The sequence below is a fragment of the Desmodus rotundus genome, chromosome 3 (genome assembly GCF_022682495.2).
Source record: "Desmodus rotundus isolate HL8 chromosome 3, HLdesRot8A.1, whole genome shotgun sequence".
NCBI classification, from domain to species: Eukaryota; Metazoa; Chordata; class Mammalia; order Chiroptera; family Phyllostomidae; genus Desmodus; species Desmodus rotundus.
The window spans coordinates 68557685-68579583 of NC_071389.1; the positions used below are offsets into that span (position 1 = coordinate 68557685).

Sequence of the window (21899 nt, forward strand, 5' to 3'; positions counted from 1 at the left end):
CAAAATATGTCACTTTATAAAATTCTGGTACATTTACATAATTTTAGGGAATCAGAAAATTAAATTATTAATATCACAAAGTAAGTCTAATATAGATGATTAATACTTAGAACATTGTTTGAGACTTAGAAGTATAAAATTCTTAAAATATTTTCCATTTTGCATTTGTTTTTGCTAGTTGTAGGATTGAGAATTAGAAGTTAACTTTATTGATAAGAGTTTCTCAGATGTTAGAAGATTTTTCTTGAGTTATCTGTATCTATTTATTGAGTTATCTCATTGTATCCTCACTGTCTATCACTTTGCTTTCAATATAATAGGTACTCAGTATATGTTTGCTCATAATAATCTTTGAGGAATTCCTATATTTCTTTATTAGAATTTATAATACAGGATGGGCAAAAATAGGTTTACAGTTGTGAGTATGTGAAACACAGTTTATTCTTGTATTATTATTTATTACTCTATTATTTTCCATACAAACAACTATAAACATACTTTTGCCAACCTCTGCTTAGGTCAGACAGTTAGATTCAGCTTTGGAAATCTGTATTATGCATTTAAACCTTAAAATTATGTTTAGAAATAGCCTTCAATAAGTCTTTGTTAACTTGACTTGAATATAACAGAGAAATCCAACCAGAAAAGCAGAAGCCCTTCTGTATCTTTAAAATGGAGGGATTTGTTTGCAGAGAAGTAGGTACACAGGTGATGGAAGAGGAGAAAAGCCAACCAAAGCATGCTGAGGTGACTCAGGGTATCATAGCAGGGATCCACTTAATATCCTTAGGGATAGATGAACATCAAGAATAGATGATGTGGTGATAGTTGGGTAGCAGGTCTGCTTGGTGGAGCTAGGGTCACAGGGAAAGAATCTGTCTAGTAGAAACTGGGCTGTAGAGGGGAACTCTACTGCTGGCCCCTCCCAGTGGGCCAGTTATCCAGAGGGCAGTTTCCTGCAATACACAGAGCAGAGCAGAGGGAAATCAGGGTAGCTCTAAGACTAGCACACCACAGACTTAGATGCACCATGTAATTATATAACTTCAGATGTAAAAAAAAAAGAAGGAACTGTTATATTTTATATGGTCCTATCTTCTATATTCTACTTCCCTTCATAAAGGGTTTATGGCATCTTTGACAGATGGGTATATGTACCTTTCCACTCCAATATATGGAAATTAAATCACCTAAACTATGGGTATGTTGGCTTTTTAAAATATGAATGTCGTCTTTTTTTTGCCACAATCTCCTTTAAGATACTATTTAGGCATTTACTCTAGAGCCCTCAGTTATACTGTGTATAAAAGGACCTAGGAGACATGGAATCTGGAGATAGACAGTGTTTGTAATAAGATCGTTCTTAGAAACAGCATCAAGAGACTAGGTAGATTGTCGACATTTACCCAAAATTAACTCACAGATTTTTTTCAAAATAGCTAAAAGTATAAACTGAGGTTCAAACTGAATTAGAAGCTCAGTTGGTTAGGGCGTTGTCCCAATATGCCAAGGTTTGGGGTTTGATCTTTAGTCAGGGCACATGTAAGAAGCAACCAATAAATACATAAATAAGTGGAACAACAAATCAGTCTCTATCTCTCTCTTCCTCCCTCCCTCCCCCTACCCCTTTGTCCTTCCTTCTCCCTGGCTCACTTCCCTTCTCTCTAAAATCATCAATAATTTTAAAAACAGTTTAGCCCTAACCAGTGTGGCTCAGTTGGTTGGTCATCATCCCACAAAGTGAGAGTTCTCCTGTTTTATTCCTGGTCAGGGCACATGCCTGGGTTGTGGGTTTGGTCCCTGGTCAGGGTGCGTGGGACAGGCAACTGATTGATGTTTTTTCTCTCACATTGATGTTTTTCTGCCTCTTTTTCTCCCTTTCTTCCCCTCTTTCTAAAATAAATAAATAAATAAATACATAAATAAAATCTTTAAAAATTTGCTAACTGAATTAGAAATCAGAAGTAGTATTCAGGCATGAACAACCTTACTAGAGAATAAGTAAGAAAGATTTGCAAGCTCTTTTATTTCTACTGATTTATTGGCTTAAGTACACATGCATTGGCTTATTTAAAAGGCCATCTTTCATTTCTTTGTGTACGTTGATATGAAACATGGAGACAAATCCAATTGCTATTTACTTTGTTTTTAGGCACTGACTCATACATTTACTTACTTTTGACTTGTCTTCAGAGCAAATTATAATGTCTTACAGAGAAAACTTAAGGATGGTTAATGTAATTAATATTACAGCAAAGTTGTGAGGTTTTCATCATATATAGCTAGGTTTTAGTAAATTTGATTTAATTCTTAGTACATCTATTCTGTTAATAATAGAGGATATTATAAAGATGTTTTAATCTTTCAAATAAGTGGATATTTCCAAATCACATACTAGCTGAATAATTAAGTGGCCCCAGAACATATTGGTAGAAAGTTAGCCAGTTATACAAACCACCTGTTGTTTATCCATGACACAAAGCTAATAAATATTCCTCTGAGAGCATTACTCAGGCAAATATTCTTTTCCATGTGTTGAAAATAAATTTATGATTAAAATAATAGTGACTCTGGGGGTTCTGAATTATTTTGAAAAGATTTTAATTCCATATTAAAATGCCTTAAAAGTGATAAAAGTATGTGTTCATGCAAAATTACATTGTCAACATGATAGAAGAAAATAAACTCAAAATTGATTTAAATAAGCCTAAACATTTTCTGTGTAAAGCATTTATTAAAATCAAACATTTAAATAATAAATATCTTTATTCAAATTGATGGAATTAAATTTTGAGAATTTGGCATCATATCGTAACTTTTTTGGGTTATATTTATATTTTCTAGTTTATATTTATATTAATATATATAAAATAAAAAATATTTGTATTATGTTTTTCTAAAGATTTTATTTATTTATTTTTAGAGAGAGAGGAAGAGAGGGAGAATTAGAGGGACAGAAACATGCATGTGCGAGAAACATATCGATCAGTTGCCTCTCACATGCCGCCAACTGGGGACCTGGTCTGCAACCCAGGCATGTGCCCTGACTGGGAATCAAACTGGCAACCTTTCAGTTTATAGGCCAGTACTCAATGCACTGAGTAACACCAGCTAGGGCTTGTTGCATTTTATTTAGGTAATAATATGAGAATGTCTTTTCTTTGGATTATACATTAATACTAGATAAACTTAATTATAAAGTAGATTTCATAAGGTAAAGTTTTGACTTTAGACTATAAAATAATGACTCCTTTAGGAAAACCTTGTTCTCTGAATGTAATAACTTAGAAAATATAATCTAAAAACTATTTGTCATATAGTATTGACTTTTAGAATAAAGTTAAATGAAAATTAAATGTTAGTGCGATGCAATGCTAATATAAATTTGATAGATACAGGTTAATTTTTTGAATTATATTTGTGATACAACCAACATATTAGATACTTCAAATTTTTTAATTTAAATTATTTTGCCAGTGGCTTGATTAATGAAATAAATTTTTTATTGTTACTATGGCTTTCTTAGTGTTTTGGTAAGGCCTTATTTTTTTTTCTGCTGCTTTGTCTATTTTCATATTTTATTTATTTATTTTTCTGAATAGGAAAGTAAGTATAAAACAATATACCAGTAAAAAACAATAGTATTTAAACTTATCTTGAAGACAAGTCAGATCTATGTAAAATAAACTGTCAAAATGTGATTTGCAATTTTCTCAGGAGATAGCAGAGGGAAAACAAAGAAAATAGGTGATACTGATACATATTTGTGGTCAATTATTTTCCTACAGACAAAATTAAGTAAAAAAGATTAGCCTAAGAAAGGACTATAATAATAGGATTAGAAATTGATTAGTTGCATGTGATATCTAAAGTTATTCACATTTACAACATCATCGTATAATGAAGAAGTTTTAAATATAAGAGGTTATATTTCAATTATGAGCAAAGAATATTTGGCCCCTAAGCCCTACATGACGCTGATGAGTGTTCAGCAGTTGGACAGTTAGAAAAAGAACCAAGTCAGTATTCTCTTCCACTATTTCTTACAAGTTGGAAATTCCTTTTTTTCCCCCTGGAATGATAATTATTGGAAAGATTCTTTGCTTTAAAGGAATGGCCTTATTTTCCTTCATTTTAAAGTACTTATTACAGAAGCAACAGTAAGAATTCTTTTTTTTTTTTTTAACTTTTATTAGCATTTATTTTTTACTGAATTTACTGCTAGGCCCTAAGTATTTTTTTTCTTTGGTTTATAATGGGATATCTTTTTGTTCTCTGCAACCTCCTCTTCTGGTTTAGGAACAATGTACTCTTTTTCAGTAAGGATCATGCCAGTGTGGCAGGGAGAGTTCATGTATGGGTTAACCCTCCCATGAGTTCTCTAAGTTCTTCATCTTGGGAGTTTGGTTCACCTGTATGTGCTTAATGACCAGAGAATCTACATCTAAACCCTTAAGCTCAGCATTACTCTTTGCATGTTTAAGCCCGTGCAGCAAAAATTCAGCACTCTTTCTGGGCCACTAATCCTGTGTCCAGCCCCACTGTTTGGCCTGAGCACACCTACCAACTCCACCATTGTAACAACAGAAAGGCACACATTGCTTCTGCAAAGTGACATCCTTCTGATGCTCAGTGACTTTTTGGATATGCATACCCTTGATGGCTGGGCAGTTTCACGAGTGTTCTTAAAGTGAACATGAAGATTTGATTCTCTTGATTTGCATGATTTTGTGGAGGGGGTTTGGGTCAAGTGAATAGGAAATGATTTTCAGACGTCATCTCCCTCAGGCCACTAATGGGGGAAGAGCAATAAGAAATCTTTTAAAGAAGATTTACCTGCAGTCCACTCTCGAATTCTTAAGTTTTCACTTTTCTATTTCCCTATGTTTTCATAATTACATTAGTGAAATGTAATTGCTTTTTTCACTTAATTTCATTTTGTAAAATTTTGTATTTGCTACTGTCTTTTAAATTGGTGGCATCACTTTAAATCAGACGATGTGTCATCATTTATTTAACTTCCTTTGGGGAGCAGGTGAACAATATTATAAAACGTACGTTAAATTATACTGCATTATTTATACAATTTTAACAATAATCTCTTTTGGGCAGATTTTTAGAATTTGGATTTCTAGGACAAAGGGCACTTTTTCCCCCTCTTAATGCCTTCGGATAACCTCAAAGGCCTTTTAAAGCAGTTTTGGGGGAACCCAGTATTGAAGTTTTAAATATTTGGAATGAATGAGTCTGATTTCTTATTTTGATTGTCATTCCTTTAGGTGTTTTTTGGATCATGAATATTCAAAAGTGCATTGCTAATATATCATTTTACAAACAATGGCAATTACTGTTGATAGCAACAGTAATGTAATAAATAGCATATAACGTGCAGTGATTTCATGGCTGTAATTTGTTATCAAGAAGGGGAAAAAATACGTCGATGGAATTATAGAGAAATCCATGGCTTCCTATATTCTCTTCCTTCTTCTGGGATGGGTCACATGGAACATGCTTCATTCTGTAGCAGTGAAATATGGTAACATCTGCAGTATTCCTGCCTAGGGAAGCCTGCTTGTGACTCAAAAGATCGAGATATTTTAGGGGGGTTGGTTACATAAGAACAGCCATAAGTATTAAAATTCCAGCCTCACAGAAGGAAACCATGACTCAATGCCCTACCCAGGCAAAACAGTCTCATTTCTTACGGAATGTCAAAATCCACATTCCCACACACCAGCCAAGAGCCAACTCCATAAGCACTCCCTTCTAACATATCTCATTGGAAAAATGGGCCCTGCCCTTCCACATAATAACCTATATAGCCATAAATACAATTGTCCCACATGACAAGTGGGATCATAATCTAATAAGGCAGACAGCTTGGACATTGTGTTGCTTCTTATTTGAAACATGTCATAATAATGAGAAATGTTTATATTTGTTAGGTTTATTGTTTACAGAAAGAGCTAAAGATGAGAAATCACAGTCTTCAAGAGACTTCTGAGCAAAATGTTATTCTACAGCATACTCTTCAGCAACAGCAGCAAATGTTACAACAAGAGACAATAAGAAATGGAGAGCTAGAAGACATTCAAACTAAACTTGAAAAACAGGTATATATTATTGGTCAGAATTTTTTTACTTATATGAAATAGAGATTTTTACAGTCGATAATACATTTTTTGTTATATAAATTGCTGTTTGACCTCAGGAATTTAACATTATTTGACCTCAGAGAGTTCATATTATAAGAAATATTCTATATTAACATTGTTAAATGGATAAAATTATATTCCTGTGTGATGCGACCATGTTATATCATCACACAGTATTTGTCATTCCATATAACTTAGTTATAATTTAGACCTCTTTTTCTATCTCTCCTTTCTTCTTGGACCTGAATATAATACCAATATGAGTCATCGTACCTTCCAATTTCTTCTCTTTGAATCAGGACATGTGTGATAATCCCTAAAGAAATTCCAAAGCAATGCCCTAAAAGAAAAATCCCTACGGAAACTACTTATTTCTAAAAATAAGTTACTATTCCAAAGAAAGAGTCCTAGGAATATTTGTACTAGTATCTAATCTTTGCTCTTTCACTTATGACTAAATTCATCTCATTCTTCAGGCAGATGTTTCACACCTTTTGTTCTGACTCTCTTTTCAAACTTTACATAAATGTATACATTAGAAAGTGATTGTTCTGTGTAATCTCACTACTATGTATTCTGAATTCATCCTCAACCTCTCCAATGGAGCTAAAGAATCTCCTGTCAGTAAATTCAAACATATCAGGCAGGTATTATGCATTTTCTTTTCTAGAGACCTCACTCCTATAACTCTGTCCCTTTTGCTAAAGTCTAGACCTATTGCTTGATATGCCTGATGTACATACAGCCTTATCCTGAAGTATTTCTTCATCTCATCTGTATGAGAGTCCTAGTTCCTAGATTTCTTGTCGTTGACTCTGGGTTTTACAGGATTACAATTCTTGTTCCCTCTAGAGTTGCTTTCATTTCTCTAGTGATCTTATGTTTTTTTTCTGTTTTTTTTCCTCCTAAGTCTGCCAGTTCATTTGTATTTTTCATTTGGTAATTTTATTCTTTATGATCTTTATTTTAAGAGATTTTTTGTGTTCTCTTTAATTTCTTTCAGGGTCTAAAGGAGTTTATATCTAAAAATTTCTTCAGTATTTGTTGTAAACTTTTTAGCAAATATTTTTGTAGCTTTCATTTCTGTTCCGTTATGCATAGGTTCTATGCCATATTCTTCCATATTATTATTCATCTTTAGATTCTTTCTGTTTATAAGTGTTCTATTTAATTAAGCAGAGAGTAGGTAGATTTTTCATGGGATCCTTTCGTTTTTACCCAGGTACTTCCCTTTTTAATTTTATTCTTGAAACTTGAGTGGGGGGTTTGGTGTTAATGGTTCATAACCTGTATTTAGTTCTTCAGTGACAGGTTTTAGAAGAACAGGGAGAATATTAGAGTCATTAGCCACATATTAACTTTGAGATCCCAGTCATGTGAATGTTCGTTGATAACATGGAGTGGCTGAGATTAACTAGGGAGAGGGTATAGAATGAGGGGTGAGAAGATTGACTTGGACAGATCTCCGAGGGGTGTGGTACATGGAAGCCAAAGTAAGTATTTCATGAAGTAAGGAATGATACTTGGTGTCATGGGCTGCTGCAGTCAATTTCAAATGTCAAATGAATTGAGTGTTGAGAAACATCCATTGGAATTAGCAACATGGAGGTGATTGATGACATTGCACAGTTTCTGTAGATTGCTACAGGTTGAGGAATGAACGAGAAATGCAACAGGCATAGAAAACTTTGAGAAGTTGAGCTACAGAGAGGAGGAAAGAAAGGTTAGTATTTGGAGGGAGGTGGAGGTATGAAGGAAAGTTTTTTACGATGGGAAGTTTGAACATGTGTACATGCTGATATAAAGAAACCAGAAGAAAGATAGATTGAAGGTACAGCAGAGAGTAGAGATATTCAATAGTATGAGGAAGTGCATAGGAATTGAATCCAGAGTACCTATGCAGTAATTTGACTTGTGTAGGAGGAAGAATACCTCTGTTACTGTAGCAGAACAGAAGGAAGAATGAGTAGGAGCAGATGCAAGTTATGTTGGGAGCAAAAGCAAGTTATAATGTTAGGGTAGATAGGAATCTAGGAATCCTTCATGAATGAGCCAATTTGTGAAGAAAAAACATTTCAAATGGGGATAATAAAAGGAGAATATTTACCATTATTTTGTTCAGTTCTTTTAAGTCTTATTTTAATGTTATGATATGGCCATTTTATAAATATGTATATGAATGAAATATCTGTATTATTAAAAACTTTTAAAAAGTATTTCAAAACATTATAATAAGTTCTCATTTAACATTATTGATAAATTCTGTGACTTTAAGTGAAATGACAAATAATGAAACCAATTTTATCATTGGTTAACTGTTATAAACAAGAGTTAGGTTCCTATGTAACTCATCAATGTTATGATGAAATAACGTTGGATGAAATGACATTATTCAAAGACCTGCTGAAATTCTTTGTCTATACTTTGATTTTTGTAATACATCTTGAAAAATGATGAGCTAGGGAACAAATTTATATACCAGTAAATATTTTTCTTCTGAAGAATGTTGAACTATGACTGAGTTTTAAATACTTACTGAAAACTGCTTTACAAGGTATCAAAACTGGAACAAGAGCTTCAAAAACAAAGGGAAAATTCAGCTGAAAAGTTGAGAAAAATGGAGGAGAAATGTGATGCAGCCACACATGAAGCGGATTTGAAAAAGCAGAAAGTTATTGAGCTTACTGGCACTGCCAGGTAAATGAATATGATAGTTTTTATTTGTCTTCGTCTTTCAACATTAATAGTATCTGAGTTTCAGTATCAGATAATGTTCAGTGAAGCTTTTGCTTGAGGGATTAATTTCTCTAGTCTGTGTTCCTATAGCATTTTGTTTGTACCTCCCACATATCCCTCCTACTGTAAGTTCCTTAAGAGGAAGATAATATCTGGTTTATTTTAAGGGTCCTCCCACAACAATTAGTATAATTCCTTATACCTCACAGGCACTCAGCAACTGTTGTAGTGAATTAAATTGTGGAAAACATTAAAAGTTGCAAGCAAAGATGTACTTATACAGGAATGCAGTCAAATTGTTTATGGGAGGGAGTAACTTAACAGAATAAAGCAGTGGTTCTCCACCTTGACTGAACATTGAAATCATCTGAGGAGCTATAAAAAATACTGATACCTGGGTCCCACCTCTAAAGATTCTGATTTAATTTGGCTGGGCTGGGTCTAAGTATCAGTTAGTCAAGAAAGGGCTCCATGAGCTTAAAACTATACCCAGCCTTCCCAGACCTCTTCTACTTTGTCAACAGAAGTTGACATAATTAATAATATGCTTATAATTAGACTATTATTCTGCTGAGAGGAGGCAAGAGCTAACTTATGCACTTGAACTAAAGCCACATGTTGCCAGGCATCCTCTCCCCTACTGATAGGAGTAAAGATAAAGTCTTTGTGCCTTAAGTAGAAACTTGCTTCCCCAGATGTCCTCAACTTTCTCAACAGGGTCAAAAGGGAGTCCTGTGTTTAAAACTAAGACTACAGTTCTTTAGACCATCTTTCTCCTACTGACAGGTGTTTATCAACTAGTATAGCCTTAATTCCTCAAAGATTAGTCACATCCTAACTTTATCCTTGTGTATGCAAAACACCACTAGAAGCTATAGATTTTCAGGTCACCCCTCATATCCGATACTAACCTCTCCATATATTCTCTTCCCTTCCCTCACCTCATTCCACCTTCTGAAAGACTTCCACTGTGTCCACTGGAATTCACAATCCATCCTGAGAGACATCCCCTATACCCTCTCCTTCTTTTCTCTTGTAATAGAAGTCTGACTCTCCCCTGAGGACATTACTTCTTTCCCTGTAGCCCTCTAAAGTAAATAATTTTCTTCACAGTTCTTGTACCACAGGGCTAAGATGTGGAATAGTGTACTATACTCCATGAACCTCGTGTCTTCAGATCATATTATCCCTTATTGTTGCTGACACTACAGGCCACCCGACTTAGTGTTGCTCTGTCTAAAGCCACTGCTGTAATTATTCTTGGAGATTTCAATATACTGCATATCTATCTAGCTGACCCTTTGACACCCTAGTGGGGTTTTTTTTAATTCTCTTCTAATGATCTTGATCTTTATGATACCTCAGCCACTTACTCACATGATTTGCCCTTGAACTTGTCATTTATATTTCAACATAATCTGAATACTATGCATCTACCACCTATTATTCTCATTCCCTTTTAATACCCCAGTTTCAATAATTCTTTGATCTTACCAGGACCTCTAATCTGTCATTCCACCACTATCTCATTCTCTAATGTCCTCTCTTTTCTCTTTAACTAGTTTAAATTCTTTAGTCATTAAAATCACTGATTTGTATATGTTCACAGTTCCTTTACTTTGCATATAACCACAATTCTCTCTTACTTTGTGTACACAACCTAAAAACCAACTCAGACTATACCATGTTTGCATCTTTACAGAGGCTGGAGAAAAATCTAACCATGCTGACCAATCTTACTTTAAAATCATAACTTCAAATTTTAAGTGTTCCCTTAATGCTACCTGGCAGTACTCTTAATACACCTTTGCCTTTTCTTTCAAAATTCCAACAATACCTCTCCAGTATTGCTTTCTGTTTTACTGAGAAAGTTAAAGTAATGGTTTCTTTCTTTTCTTACTCCTACAATTTGACTTCAAGACAAAAACTCATTATGATTATAGCTATAGTCACATTTAGTAGTAAAAGTAAGTCCTAAATACTAACAGGAAGATAGTTAAACTTTATAGGATGTACCCTAGTTCCAGGAAATCTCTTCCAGAAGCATTGTTTTCTCAGTTTCTCTGTTTTCTCTGTTCTATTACTTCTGGAACTACAATTTATAAATCTGTTTTCCTCTGCCAAAACATATTAAAGTATATCTCTTATGTATCTCCTCCGATCTGTTTTAGCATTAAAATATCTTCAGATAGAAAGAAAGGAAACTAATTTATTGAAGACATTCTGTGTGCCAGGCAGTATGCGAAGTAAACACATTAACTCAGTCTTCAAAACAGCCCTATAAACTAGCACCCCCTCCCCTTTTTCCCCCTCCCCAAAGCTGGAAGGTGAAGTGATTAGCCAAAGAACATATATTCATGACCCATGGACACAGACAACTGTGTAGGAAATGCCTGAGGGAGGGAACAGGCCTGGGTGGAGTGGGGGCAAAGGAAGAAAAAGCAGGGACAACTGTAATAGCATAAACAATAAAATACCATTTAAAAAATGCAACCTCTTCTCATTATGTAGTGAATATTTATGACTTCAGTTGTAATAAAACCTATTATTTTAAAAGATTTAAAAAACCAGCCCTATCAGTTTTTACTTTCTCAGTTTTTAGAATAAGGAAGCTGAAACTCAAGGAAGTTAAGGTATGAGATGCACAATTTTGATGTGCTCTAAAACCAAGGTTTTTTTTCCTGTTATACCACGACTAAAATGTTCTCCTGGTATTATATGTAAATGTCACTGCAGATGAATGATCCTAACCCTGTTTTTTTAGTGCTGAGGCTCATATGGCACTTGTTAGATTTCTCAAACTGCCTCTATAGCCATTTGAAAACCTTTTCTTTTACATTTGAAGAAGCTATTTGTTCAGCAGCTATGTTCTAAAAGGATTATTTTGCAAAAAGTAGTATTTTTGCAAAATCCTTCCTTTGGCCCTGTTTCCAATCTCAAGCTTGAATGTACACAGTAACTCTACAACTGTAAGATGATTTCTGGAAAAAATTGTGGGTTTCAAGTCTTGTACAATTTTGAAAGTTATGGGGAAATTTTTAGTATTGGATTATCTATATAATAGTTAAAATCTTAAACCCTTAAATATTTGTTATATTATAGTAATGCCTCATTTATGTAGCATCAGGAAATAATGCATGATTGCTCATAAAGAAATAAATGTGGGATTTATCTTTACCAAGTAGGGAAACTTTAAAACAAAACAAAAAGCTTTTTGATAGAAATTTTCCAAAATGTGTATTTTCTTCTTATTTTTACCTTATTTGGGTGCATTGGGGTTAAAATTACATATATCAGTTATTATACCATAGTAACCAGGTGAAACCTTTAGGAATATACAGCTCTGTTTATTTTTTACTTAATATTTGTAGGTAGCTGTGCTTTTTGAGTATTTTCTAAAAATAATTTTCTCCAACTTTTTAGCTAATAAGCTGTAACCTCTTGGTACTGTAAGCCAACCTCTTTGAATTATTCTTTTAAAATTATGTTTTCTATCCACTCTTAACATAAGAAAAAAATTAGTCAAGTTAAAAGTCATTTACCTAGGAATTTAGACATGTAAAAGGGTCATTAGTGCTTGTCTAATCTAACAGTTCTTAACCTTGTTGGACCATGGACATTTTGAGGATATGGATCATTTCCTGTACATAGACATATGCATTCATAATTTTGCAAATTGTTTCAAGGTGGTTTTAGTTTTCCTGAAGTTCACTTAAGGACACTGAAAAAAACATCTTGAAAAATACAATTTTGTCTAAGTTGCATTTATTAGAAAATAAATGCTTCCACTTGCAAACTCAGTTTATAAAATGTCAAAGACCAAAAGAACTACAACAACAAAAATGCTGATACAAAGGAACATCAGCTCTACCCATCATTGTGGATGACATTAACAATTGTTTAATTAGTGAATATCACTTTGGAATTACCAACAGATAGGCTTAAACCTTCCTCTCCCCATGTTGATTAGCAATAAATATTGGAACTTCCATAGTGGAATGAGCCCAGGGCGTCCTGAAAGTTAATAAATTTTCACTATTAATAATTATTTGTATTATCCTAGACCATCAATTTTCAACTAGTGTGCTGTGGCAGGATTTTTAATATATGTAATATGTGACTATTTGTTAGGGCACTGACCTTTTTTCCCTTAGATTGTCAAATAAAAAAATGATAGCAGCCAACACAATAATACCCATTCAGTGTGAATGAATCAAAATTGTACCTATATGTTTTGTGAAAGCAGGCAAAAAATATATTTTGGGGGGTGCCACAGAATTTTAATAATTAGTAAATCACTAATTTTATCTAATTACTTAGTAATTAGGGGAAAAAAGGTTGAAAATTGCTGTCTCAGACACTGTACTTAATCTTCCAGTTTCATCTTCTGTAAAGCAAGGAAGTTTACTAGTCTAAGAATTTCTAGTCCCTTTTAAAACTAAAAATAAAACATTATTAAGAAATATCTGAGGAGGTACTTCAGCCAAGATGGAGGCGCAGGTAGAAACACTTTGCTTCCTTGCATGACCAAAAGAACAACAACAACCAATTTAAAAACAAAAGCAACCAGAATTGCCAGAAAATTGAACTGTATGAAAGTCCGACAACCAAAGAGTTAAAGAAGAAACATTCATCCAGACTGGTAGAAGAGGCAGAGATGGGCAGCTGGGGTGGAGAGGACATGTGGCAAGGTGGTAGCTGGTGGACCAGCCGTCCCACATCTACATGTGGATAAACCAGGTGGAACAACTGGGGAGTCAGACCAACAGTGTAAACCAGGTTCCAGCATGGGGAAATAAAGCCTCAAAACCTTTGACTGTAAAAACATGTGAGGGATACAGAGGCGGGAGAAACTGCCAGTCTCACAGGAGAGTCTGTTGGGGGAGGCCCACAGGATCCTACAAGGTACAAAAGGCCATCCACCCGGGAATCAGCACCTGAAAAGGCATAATCTGCTTGTGGAAAATGAGGGAAGTGACTGGAAGTGGGATGAGAGCCAAGCAGCATTGTTCCCTCTCTGTTCCCTTCCGCACATAGAGCACCACAACACAGTGAGGAGGGTTGACCCTGTATGGTGAATACCTAAGGCTCCTCCCCTTACGGCATAACAGATGCCTGAGACAAAGAAATATGGCCCAAATGAAAGAACAGATCAAAACTCCAGAAAAAGAACTAAGTGACAAGGAGATAGGCAACCTATCAGATGCAGAGTTCAAAACACTGGTAATCAGGATACTCACAGAAATTATTGAGTTTGGCCGCAAAGTGAAATAAAAATATACAGGGAACCAACAGTGATGGGAAGGAAACTGAGACTCAAATCAATGATTTGTACCAGAAGGAAGAAATAAACATTCAATCAGAAAAGAATGAAGAAACACAAATTGAAAAAAAGGTCAAGAGGCTTAGGAACCTCTTGGACAACTTTTTTTTTTGAACTTTTTTATGATAATGTATTTAAAAACAGGGTTGTAAAGTGAACTCCAGTAAAATAAGGTTAAAATTACCTGCAAACTAGTGAAAAGTTAGGTGGTACATATCAAAAAATGAATACTTTAGTTTGAAAAAGTTGATTTGTAGCCCTTCTTTTTTTAAACTACACTACAGATTTGGCTTATTGATAAACTCCCTCTGCGTCCAAGATAATAAAAACATAGTATATAAAAGGGCTTTGTGTTCTACTGTTTATAACTGACAATGGTAACAAGAAAAAAAGTTCTCAGATTAAGATATAATTTTTTTTTTTTTTCAGCAGACCCTGCGCCAGAGCAGGGGCTTCAGCCACCCTGGTCCCCGCACAGGTCCCAGGGACCTTATTGTCCTTAAGCACTCTTCTTTTTTTTTCTTTTTTTTCAAAAATATATTTATTGATTATGTTATTACAGTTGTCCCATTTCCCCCCCAACTCCACTCCATCCTGCCCACCCCCCCCCACATTCCCCCCCTATAGTTCATGTCCATGGGTCATACTTACAAGTTCTTTGGCTTCTACATTTCCTACACTATTTTTACCTTCCCCCTGTCTATTTTCCACCTAACATTTATGCTACTTATTCTCTGTACCTTTACCCCCCTCTCCCCCTCCTACTCCCCTATTGACAACCCTCCATGTGATCTCCATCTCTATGGTTCTGTTCCTGTTCTAGTTGTTTGCCTAGTTTGCTCTTGTTTTTGTTTTAGGTGTGGTTGCTAATAACTATGAGTTTGCTGTCATTCTTACTGTTCCTATTTTTTATCTTCTTTTTCTTAGATTAATCCCTTTAACATTTCATATAATAAGGGCTTGGTGATGATGAACTTCTTTATTTTGACCTTATCTGAGAAGCACTTTATCTTCCCTTCCATTCTAAATGATAGCTTTGCTGGATACAGTAATCTTGGATGTAGGTCCTTGTGTTTAATCTTGGGTAATATAATTATGATGTGCCTTGGTGTGTTCCTCCTTGGGTCCAGCTTCTTTGGGACTCTCTGAGCTTCCTGGACTTCCCGAAAGTCTATTTCCTTTGCCAGATGAGGGAAGTTCTCCTTCATTATTTGTTCAAATAAGTTTTCAATTTTTTGTTCTTCCTTTTCTCCTTCTGACACCCCTATCATTCGGATGTTGGAATGTTTCAAGGTGTCCTGGAGGTTCCTAAGCCTCTCCTCATTTTTCCGAGTTCTTGTTTCTTCATTCTTTTCTGGTTGGATGTTTCTTTCTTCCTTCTGGTCCACACTGTTGATTTGAGTCCCAGTTTCCTTTGCATCACTGTTGGTTCCCTGTACATTTTCCTTTGTTTCTCTTAGCATAGGCTTCATTTTTTCGTCTGGTTTTCGAACAGATTCAACCAATTCTGTGAGCATCTTGATAACCAGTGTTTTGAACTGTGCATCTGATAGGTTGGCTATCTCTTCCTCGCTTAGTTGTATTTTTTCTGGAGCTTTGAAGTGTTCTGTCATTTGGGCCTTTTTTTTTTTTTTTGTCTTGGCGTGTCTGTTACTTTAAGGGGCAGAGCCTTGGGTGTTCACCAGGGCGGGGTAACACTGGTCGCTGCACTGTGACGCTGTACGTGGGGGAGGGGCTGAGAGGGAGCAATGGCGCCCGCCTTCCTCTCCTCTGGACTTCAATCCTCCACTCCAACAACCACAATCAAACTGGGCCCCTCTGGTGCTGGCTCCCGAGCGGGTGGGCCTGTGCACACTCTAGGCCCCTGTGGGTCTCTCCAACGACCTCTCCCGTGAGGCTGGGAGTCTCTCCTGCTGCTGCCCCAACCCCCACGGGCGCTTTCAATCAGAGGTTTGAGGCTTTTATTTACCCGAGCTGGAGCCCTGGGTTGCACGGTCTGCTTCACTCATTCCCCGCCTTTGTCCAGTTTATCTGTGTGCGAATGTGGGGCTGCCGGGTGCTACCCACTGCTCTGCCTGCCCCGTTCTCCTCTGAGTCCGGCCCTCTCGGTTTATCTGTGTGAATGTGGGGCCGCAGGGTCTGCTAGTGCTCTGGCTGCCTGTGCCGTTCGTCCCACACTCTGCCAGTCTTGGTCCCGCCACAGCCACGCGAGTCCTCTCCACCCCGGTGCCCGTCTCCGCCCCTCCTACCAGTCTGGATGAATGTTTATGTTTTATTTCCTTGATGTCAGACTTCTTTGCTGTTCGATTTTCTGTCAGTTCTGGTTGTGCGAGGAGGCGCAGTGTGTCTACCTATGCCGCCATCTTGGTTCTCTAACCTCTTGGACAACTTTAAATGTTCCAACATCTGAATCATAGGGGTGCCAGAAGGAGAAGAGGAAGAGCAAGATATTGAAAACATACTCAAAAAAATAATGAAGGAGAACTACCCTAATCTGGAAAAGGAAATAGACTTCCAGGAAGTCCAGAAAGCTTAGAGAGTCCCAAAGAAGTTGGACCCAAGGAAGCACATACCAAGGCACATCATAATTAAGTTACCCAAGATCAAACATAGGGAGAGAATCTTGAAAGTAGCAAGATAAAAGGAGACAGGTACCTACAAAGGAGTTCCCATAAGACTATCAGCTGATTTCTCAAAAGAAACCTTGCAGGAAAGATGGGGCTGGAAAGAAGTATTCAAAGTCAGGAAGGGCAAGGACCTGCATCCAAGATTACTCTATCCAGCTAAGCAATCATTTAGAGTGGAAGGGCAGATGAAGTGCTTACCAAGCCCTTATTATATGAAATGCTAAAGGGACTTACCTAAGAAAAAGAAGATCAAAACTATGAACAGCAAATGACAATCTCACAACTGTGAACACCTGAACCTAAGAAATGGCAACAAAAACTAAGCAAACAACCTGAACAGGAACAGAGTCACAGAAATGGAGATCATATGGAGGGTTATCAGCAGGGAGGGGGAAGGAGTACGGGGGAAAAGGTACAGGGAATAAGGAGCATAATTGATAGGTACAAAATAAACAGTGGGAGGTTAAGAATAGTATAGGAAATGGAGAAGCCAAAGAACTTATATGTACGACCCATGGACATGAACTAAGGGGGGTAGATATTGGAGGGAAGGGGTGTAGAGCGGAGGGGAATAAAGCAAAGAAAAATATGGTACCTCTGTAATAGAATAATCAATAAAATATACTTTAAAAAAGGAAATATCTGAGTAAAATGACTGACTTTGCTCTCCTATGAGTAGTATGGTCTATGACGAATATTTTGATTATTGGCTTCTTTATTTTGTGTTGCAGATAGTAGAATTTACAGATGAATGAGATACCTCTCCGTGGGTGTTCTCAATTCCTGTGAAGCTTATAAAAGTTAATTATAGTTAGATTGAAAAGAATGTAGCCCTGACCGGTGTGGTTCAGTTGGTTCGAGCAGTGTTTTGTAAACCAAAGGATCGCGGGTTCCATTCCGGGTCAGTGGACATACCCAGGTTTTGGTTTGGTCCATGGTCAGGCTGTGCACGTGGGATAAGCATTCATTCATGTTTTTTTTTCTCTATCTCTCTCCCTTGTTTCCCTTCTCTCTGAAATCAACAGGTATGTCCTCAGTGAAGATTAAAAAGAGAAATAAAGAATGGTAACCTTGCTGAATATTGCTAGTTAGTACATTTGTATTTAGTGGTATGTAATTGGTGCAGAATTACAATCTTTAAGTAGAACATGTAACTATATAATAAGTGATTTAAGATTCTGACTAGACATTTTGTTGATATTTGCCCTTATATAACTAGAAGTCTTTGTTAGAGACAAATCAGTTGGTTAAGTTTCTGAATTATTATTTTTTATTTTTGATTTTTGATTAGGCAAGTAAAACTTGAGATGGATCAGTACAAAGAAGAGCTGTCTAAAATGGAAAAAGAAATAATGCACCTAAAACGAGATGGAGAAAATAAAGCAATGCATATCTCTCAGTTAGACATGATCCTAGAACAGACAAGGACAGAACTAGAGAAGAAAACAAATGCTGGTAAGCAACAGGTTCACTGAGCTTAACTGCCTTCATATTTATATTTAAAGAAGTGGACTAAAGTAAGAATTTGGGATGGTGGAGTTGAAAGGGACAATGAATAGTCAATATCTTGCCTCTGATAGATAAATAAAATTGAATATTCTTAATTATAATTATTTACAAATTTCTTATTAATAAATGATGTATATATAGTTCCAAAATTATTCTCTTGTCTTAACAGTTAAGGAGTTAGAAAAGTTACAGCACCACACTGAAACTGAACTAACAGAAACCTTGCAGAAACGGGAAGTACTAGAGGCTGAACTACAAAATGCTCATGGAGAATTAAAAAGTACTTTAAGACAACTCCAAGAGTTGAGAGATGTGCTACAGAAGGCTCAATTATCATTAGAGGAAAAATACACCACTATAAAGGATCTCACAGCTGAACTTAGGTGAGTTAAATACAAAGAAATGATATCACAATTACAAGTATTTCACTTTATTATTCTGAATCCTTGGGTCATACAGTGAAGTTTGTTGTTGAATTCTAGATGTCTAAACTTCTCTTGGTTCACTGTGGCTCTTGCTGGTCACCCTAACCCATGCTCCACCTAATAAATGCAGTAATTGCTGTTAGCTAATATTTTATCTTTAGCCTTTGGACCATTTTACACTGGCCCACTCCTATATTCCATAGTGGTAAAAAATGATTGAACCAGCATACAGCAGTGTTTAACAGCAAAGCAATATTAATAACAGTATTGTTCTTTGTATTAAGCTGTTATTTGTGCCAGTACTACTCCAGTGACTTCATATATGATCTTACTCATTTCTTTACAATATACCTATCGGGTACATATATCACCTTTTTACCCTTGAGAAAACTGAGGTTTTAGAAAGTTAAGTAAAATACCCAAAGAAGATAGAGTGTTCAGAAAAGAGAATTAAACACAAGTCTGTCCAACTCTAAAATCTAAGTTCTTAGGTTAGCAGCTAAGTTCACCACATCTATGGTGAGTGGGAATTAAGACCAGACCAGATCCAAAGGGTGGGAAATAGATTCTGAAAAGGAAAACAGAATTCCAATCCAGGATGTGAAATGTTGAATGAAAGAACAGGGTAGAGAGCAGTAAGATGACCCCAAAACTTAAATGTGTCTCATGATTTATTGTAGGGCCCCTTTCTCTTTTCTACCCACAAAATCATTTTTAGTAAATTTCATGTAACTTTATTATTATTATTATTATTATTTTTATCAGTATAGAAGTTTTTTGTTTTTTTTCACACTTATCATGCCATGAATTCATAGGGAATGGTTCCAACAGCTCAGGTTCCTTTCCATTAGTTCTCACAAAGTGTGCTTCTCTGCGTGGAGCAGGCTGCCACTTCAGTTGAACCCAGGTACCTTTGTCTTTGGCTTCCTTCTTTTTTTGATCATTTTCCTTCACACATTTCAGGAAGCTGTCTCAACTCTTTGAGTGCTTAATATGCTCAATTCGTACATTAATTCTCTTGGCAAGAATCTTGCCCTTAACTTGTTTGTTTACGAAAATGCCCACCAGATACTGGGTAACATTGTAGACTCTTCCAGTTTTTCCATGGTAACATTTGTGGGGCATTCCTTTCTGAACAGTGCGCATTCCCTTGTTATCTACAGTATCACCTTTCTTGTAGATTCACATGTATGTAGCCAAAAGAACAACTCCATGTTTTCTAAAAGGCCTAGAGAACATATAACAGGTACCTCTCCTCTTTCCCTTTGTGTTAGTCATTTTGGCAAATTACTGGAAGATGGCGGTTCAGGCTGGAAAGCAGTTTCATGTAACTTTAAATAGTATGTGTCAGACTTTCAAACCCCAATCTCCAGTAGTAACCTATTCCCCAAACTCCAGACTCAAATATCTAATGACTTGCTATCTCCACTTTGATATTTTTCAGAGGCTTCTTAATCTTGGCCAAAACAGAACTCATTTTTTTCCCTACTCTTCCTCTCTCAGTATCATATAATAGCTTTAATCAGAAATCTATGATTATTTTATCACTTGCCCTCCTTTTTAATAAAATTTAATCTATTAGTCATGTCAACTCTATTTCCACAATATATTCTGAAATCCATTGATTTCTTAGCCTCTTTTCTATTACCACCTTAGCAGAAGTCATCGTCTCTCACCTGGTCTGTTTCTGTGACTTCCCAACTGGTTTCCCAGTTTAAATTCTTGACCCTCCCCACAATCCATTCTTCTCAGAATGGATTTAAGTTTATGATTTAATGCATCAATCAGATCATATTACTCCCCTACTTAAACCTTCTCGTGGCTTTCCAAAAGGTGCAGTAGCACCCAAGCTACTTGGGAAATACAAATTAAAACCACAATGAGATACCACGTACATGATGATGTATGAATGGCCATATTAAAAACAAACAAACAAAAACCAGAACAGAAAACAACAAGTATTAGAAAGAGGGTGGGAAATTAAAACTCTCACACATTGCTAGTGGGAAACTAAAATGGTATAGCTGCTGCACAAAACAGTTTGGCAGTTCCTTAATAAGTTAAACATAGAATTATTATATAACTTAGCAATTTCACCCTTAGATATGTATCTAAAAATAATTGAAAACAGGTGTTCAAACAAAAATTTTACACAATGTTCATAGCAGTTCTTCACAATAGCTACTAAGTGGAAACAGCCCAAATGTTTATTAATAGTTGAGTGGATAAACACAACGTGTTATATCATGTAAGGGATATATTCAGCCATGAAAACAAAGTACTGATACATGCTACAACATGGATGAACCTTGAAAACATTATGCTGACTGAAAGAAACCAGATGCATATTGCATAATTCCATTTATGTGAAATATCAAGAATTCACAAATCTATAGTGATCAAGGCAGATTAGTGGTTGCCAGGAACTAGGGGGAGGGGAAATAGAAAATAAGTACAAATAGATACGGAATTTTCATTTGAAGCAATGACGTAGTATTAGAAATAGATAGTGCTGATGGTAACAACATTGTAAATGTACTTAATGTAACCGAATTGTTTACTTTAAAGTGGTTAAAAGGGTAAATCTTGTATGCATCATTTTTAAAAAATTCAAGGTCCTTACTTCTAGAATACAAAACCTTATATGACAATGTTCCTGTCTACTTCTCTGGCCTCATTTCATACTGTTCTCTTCCTGGCCTATTTATTTATTTACTTATTTATAATATTATTAGTATTTTTAATCCTCACCTGAGGATATATTTATTGATTCCAGAGAGAGAGGGAAGGGGGGGGAGAGAGAGAGAGAGAGAGAAACATTGATGTGAGAGAAACATTGATAGATTGCTTTCCACACACGTCCTGACCAGGGACTGAATCTGCAGCCTAGGTATGTGCCTTGACCGGATATCGAGCCTGCGAACTTTTGGTTTTATGGGACAGAACTCCAACTATCTGAGCCATACCAACCAGGGCTTGGCCTTTTTATTTTACTTAAAACTTCCCAAGTTTTTCCCCCACCCTCCTACTTTGCCATAGCTGTTTCTGTGGCCTGAAAAGAATGATTGTATGGCTAGCTTCTTGCCCTTCACATTACCTCAGAGGGCCCTTCCCTGACCACCTA

The 21899-nt window shown here is 36.0% G+C and overlaps 1 protein-coding gene and 1 pseudogene across 1 annotated transcript in view; one reads left to right on the top strand and one right to left on the bottom strand.

Moving 5' to 3' along the window:
• CCDC18 (coiled-coil domain containing 18) overlaps nucleotides 1-21899 on the top strand; it is a 111181-nt gene that overhangs the window by 40542 nt on the left and 48740 nt on the right. The window contains exons 19-22 of the mRNA XM_045199515.2: nucleotides 5946-6113; nucleotides 8710-8852; nucleotides 18133-18296; nucleotides 18520-18733. Coding sequence (XP_045055450.2) covers nucleotides 5946-6113; nucleotides 8710-8852; nucleotides 18133-18296; nucleotides 18520-18733 — 689 coding nt within the window. The remainder of the gene's footprint in view (nucleotides 1-5945; nucleotides 6114-8709; nucleotides 8853-18132; nucleotides 18297-18519; nucleotides 18734-21899) is intronic.
• LOC112309278 (large ribosomal subunit protein eL21-like) lies at nucleotides 19572-20087 on the bottom strand (annotated as a pseudogene).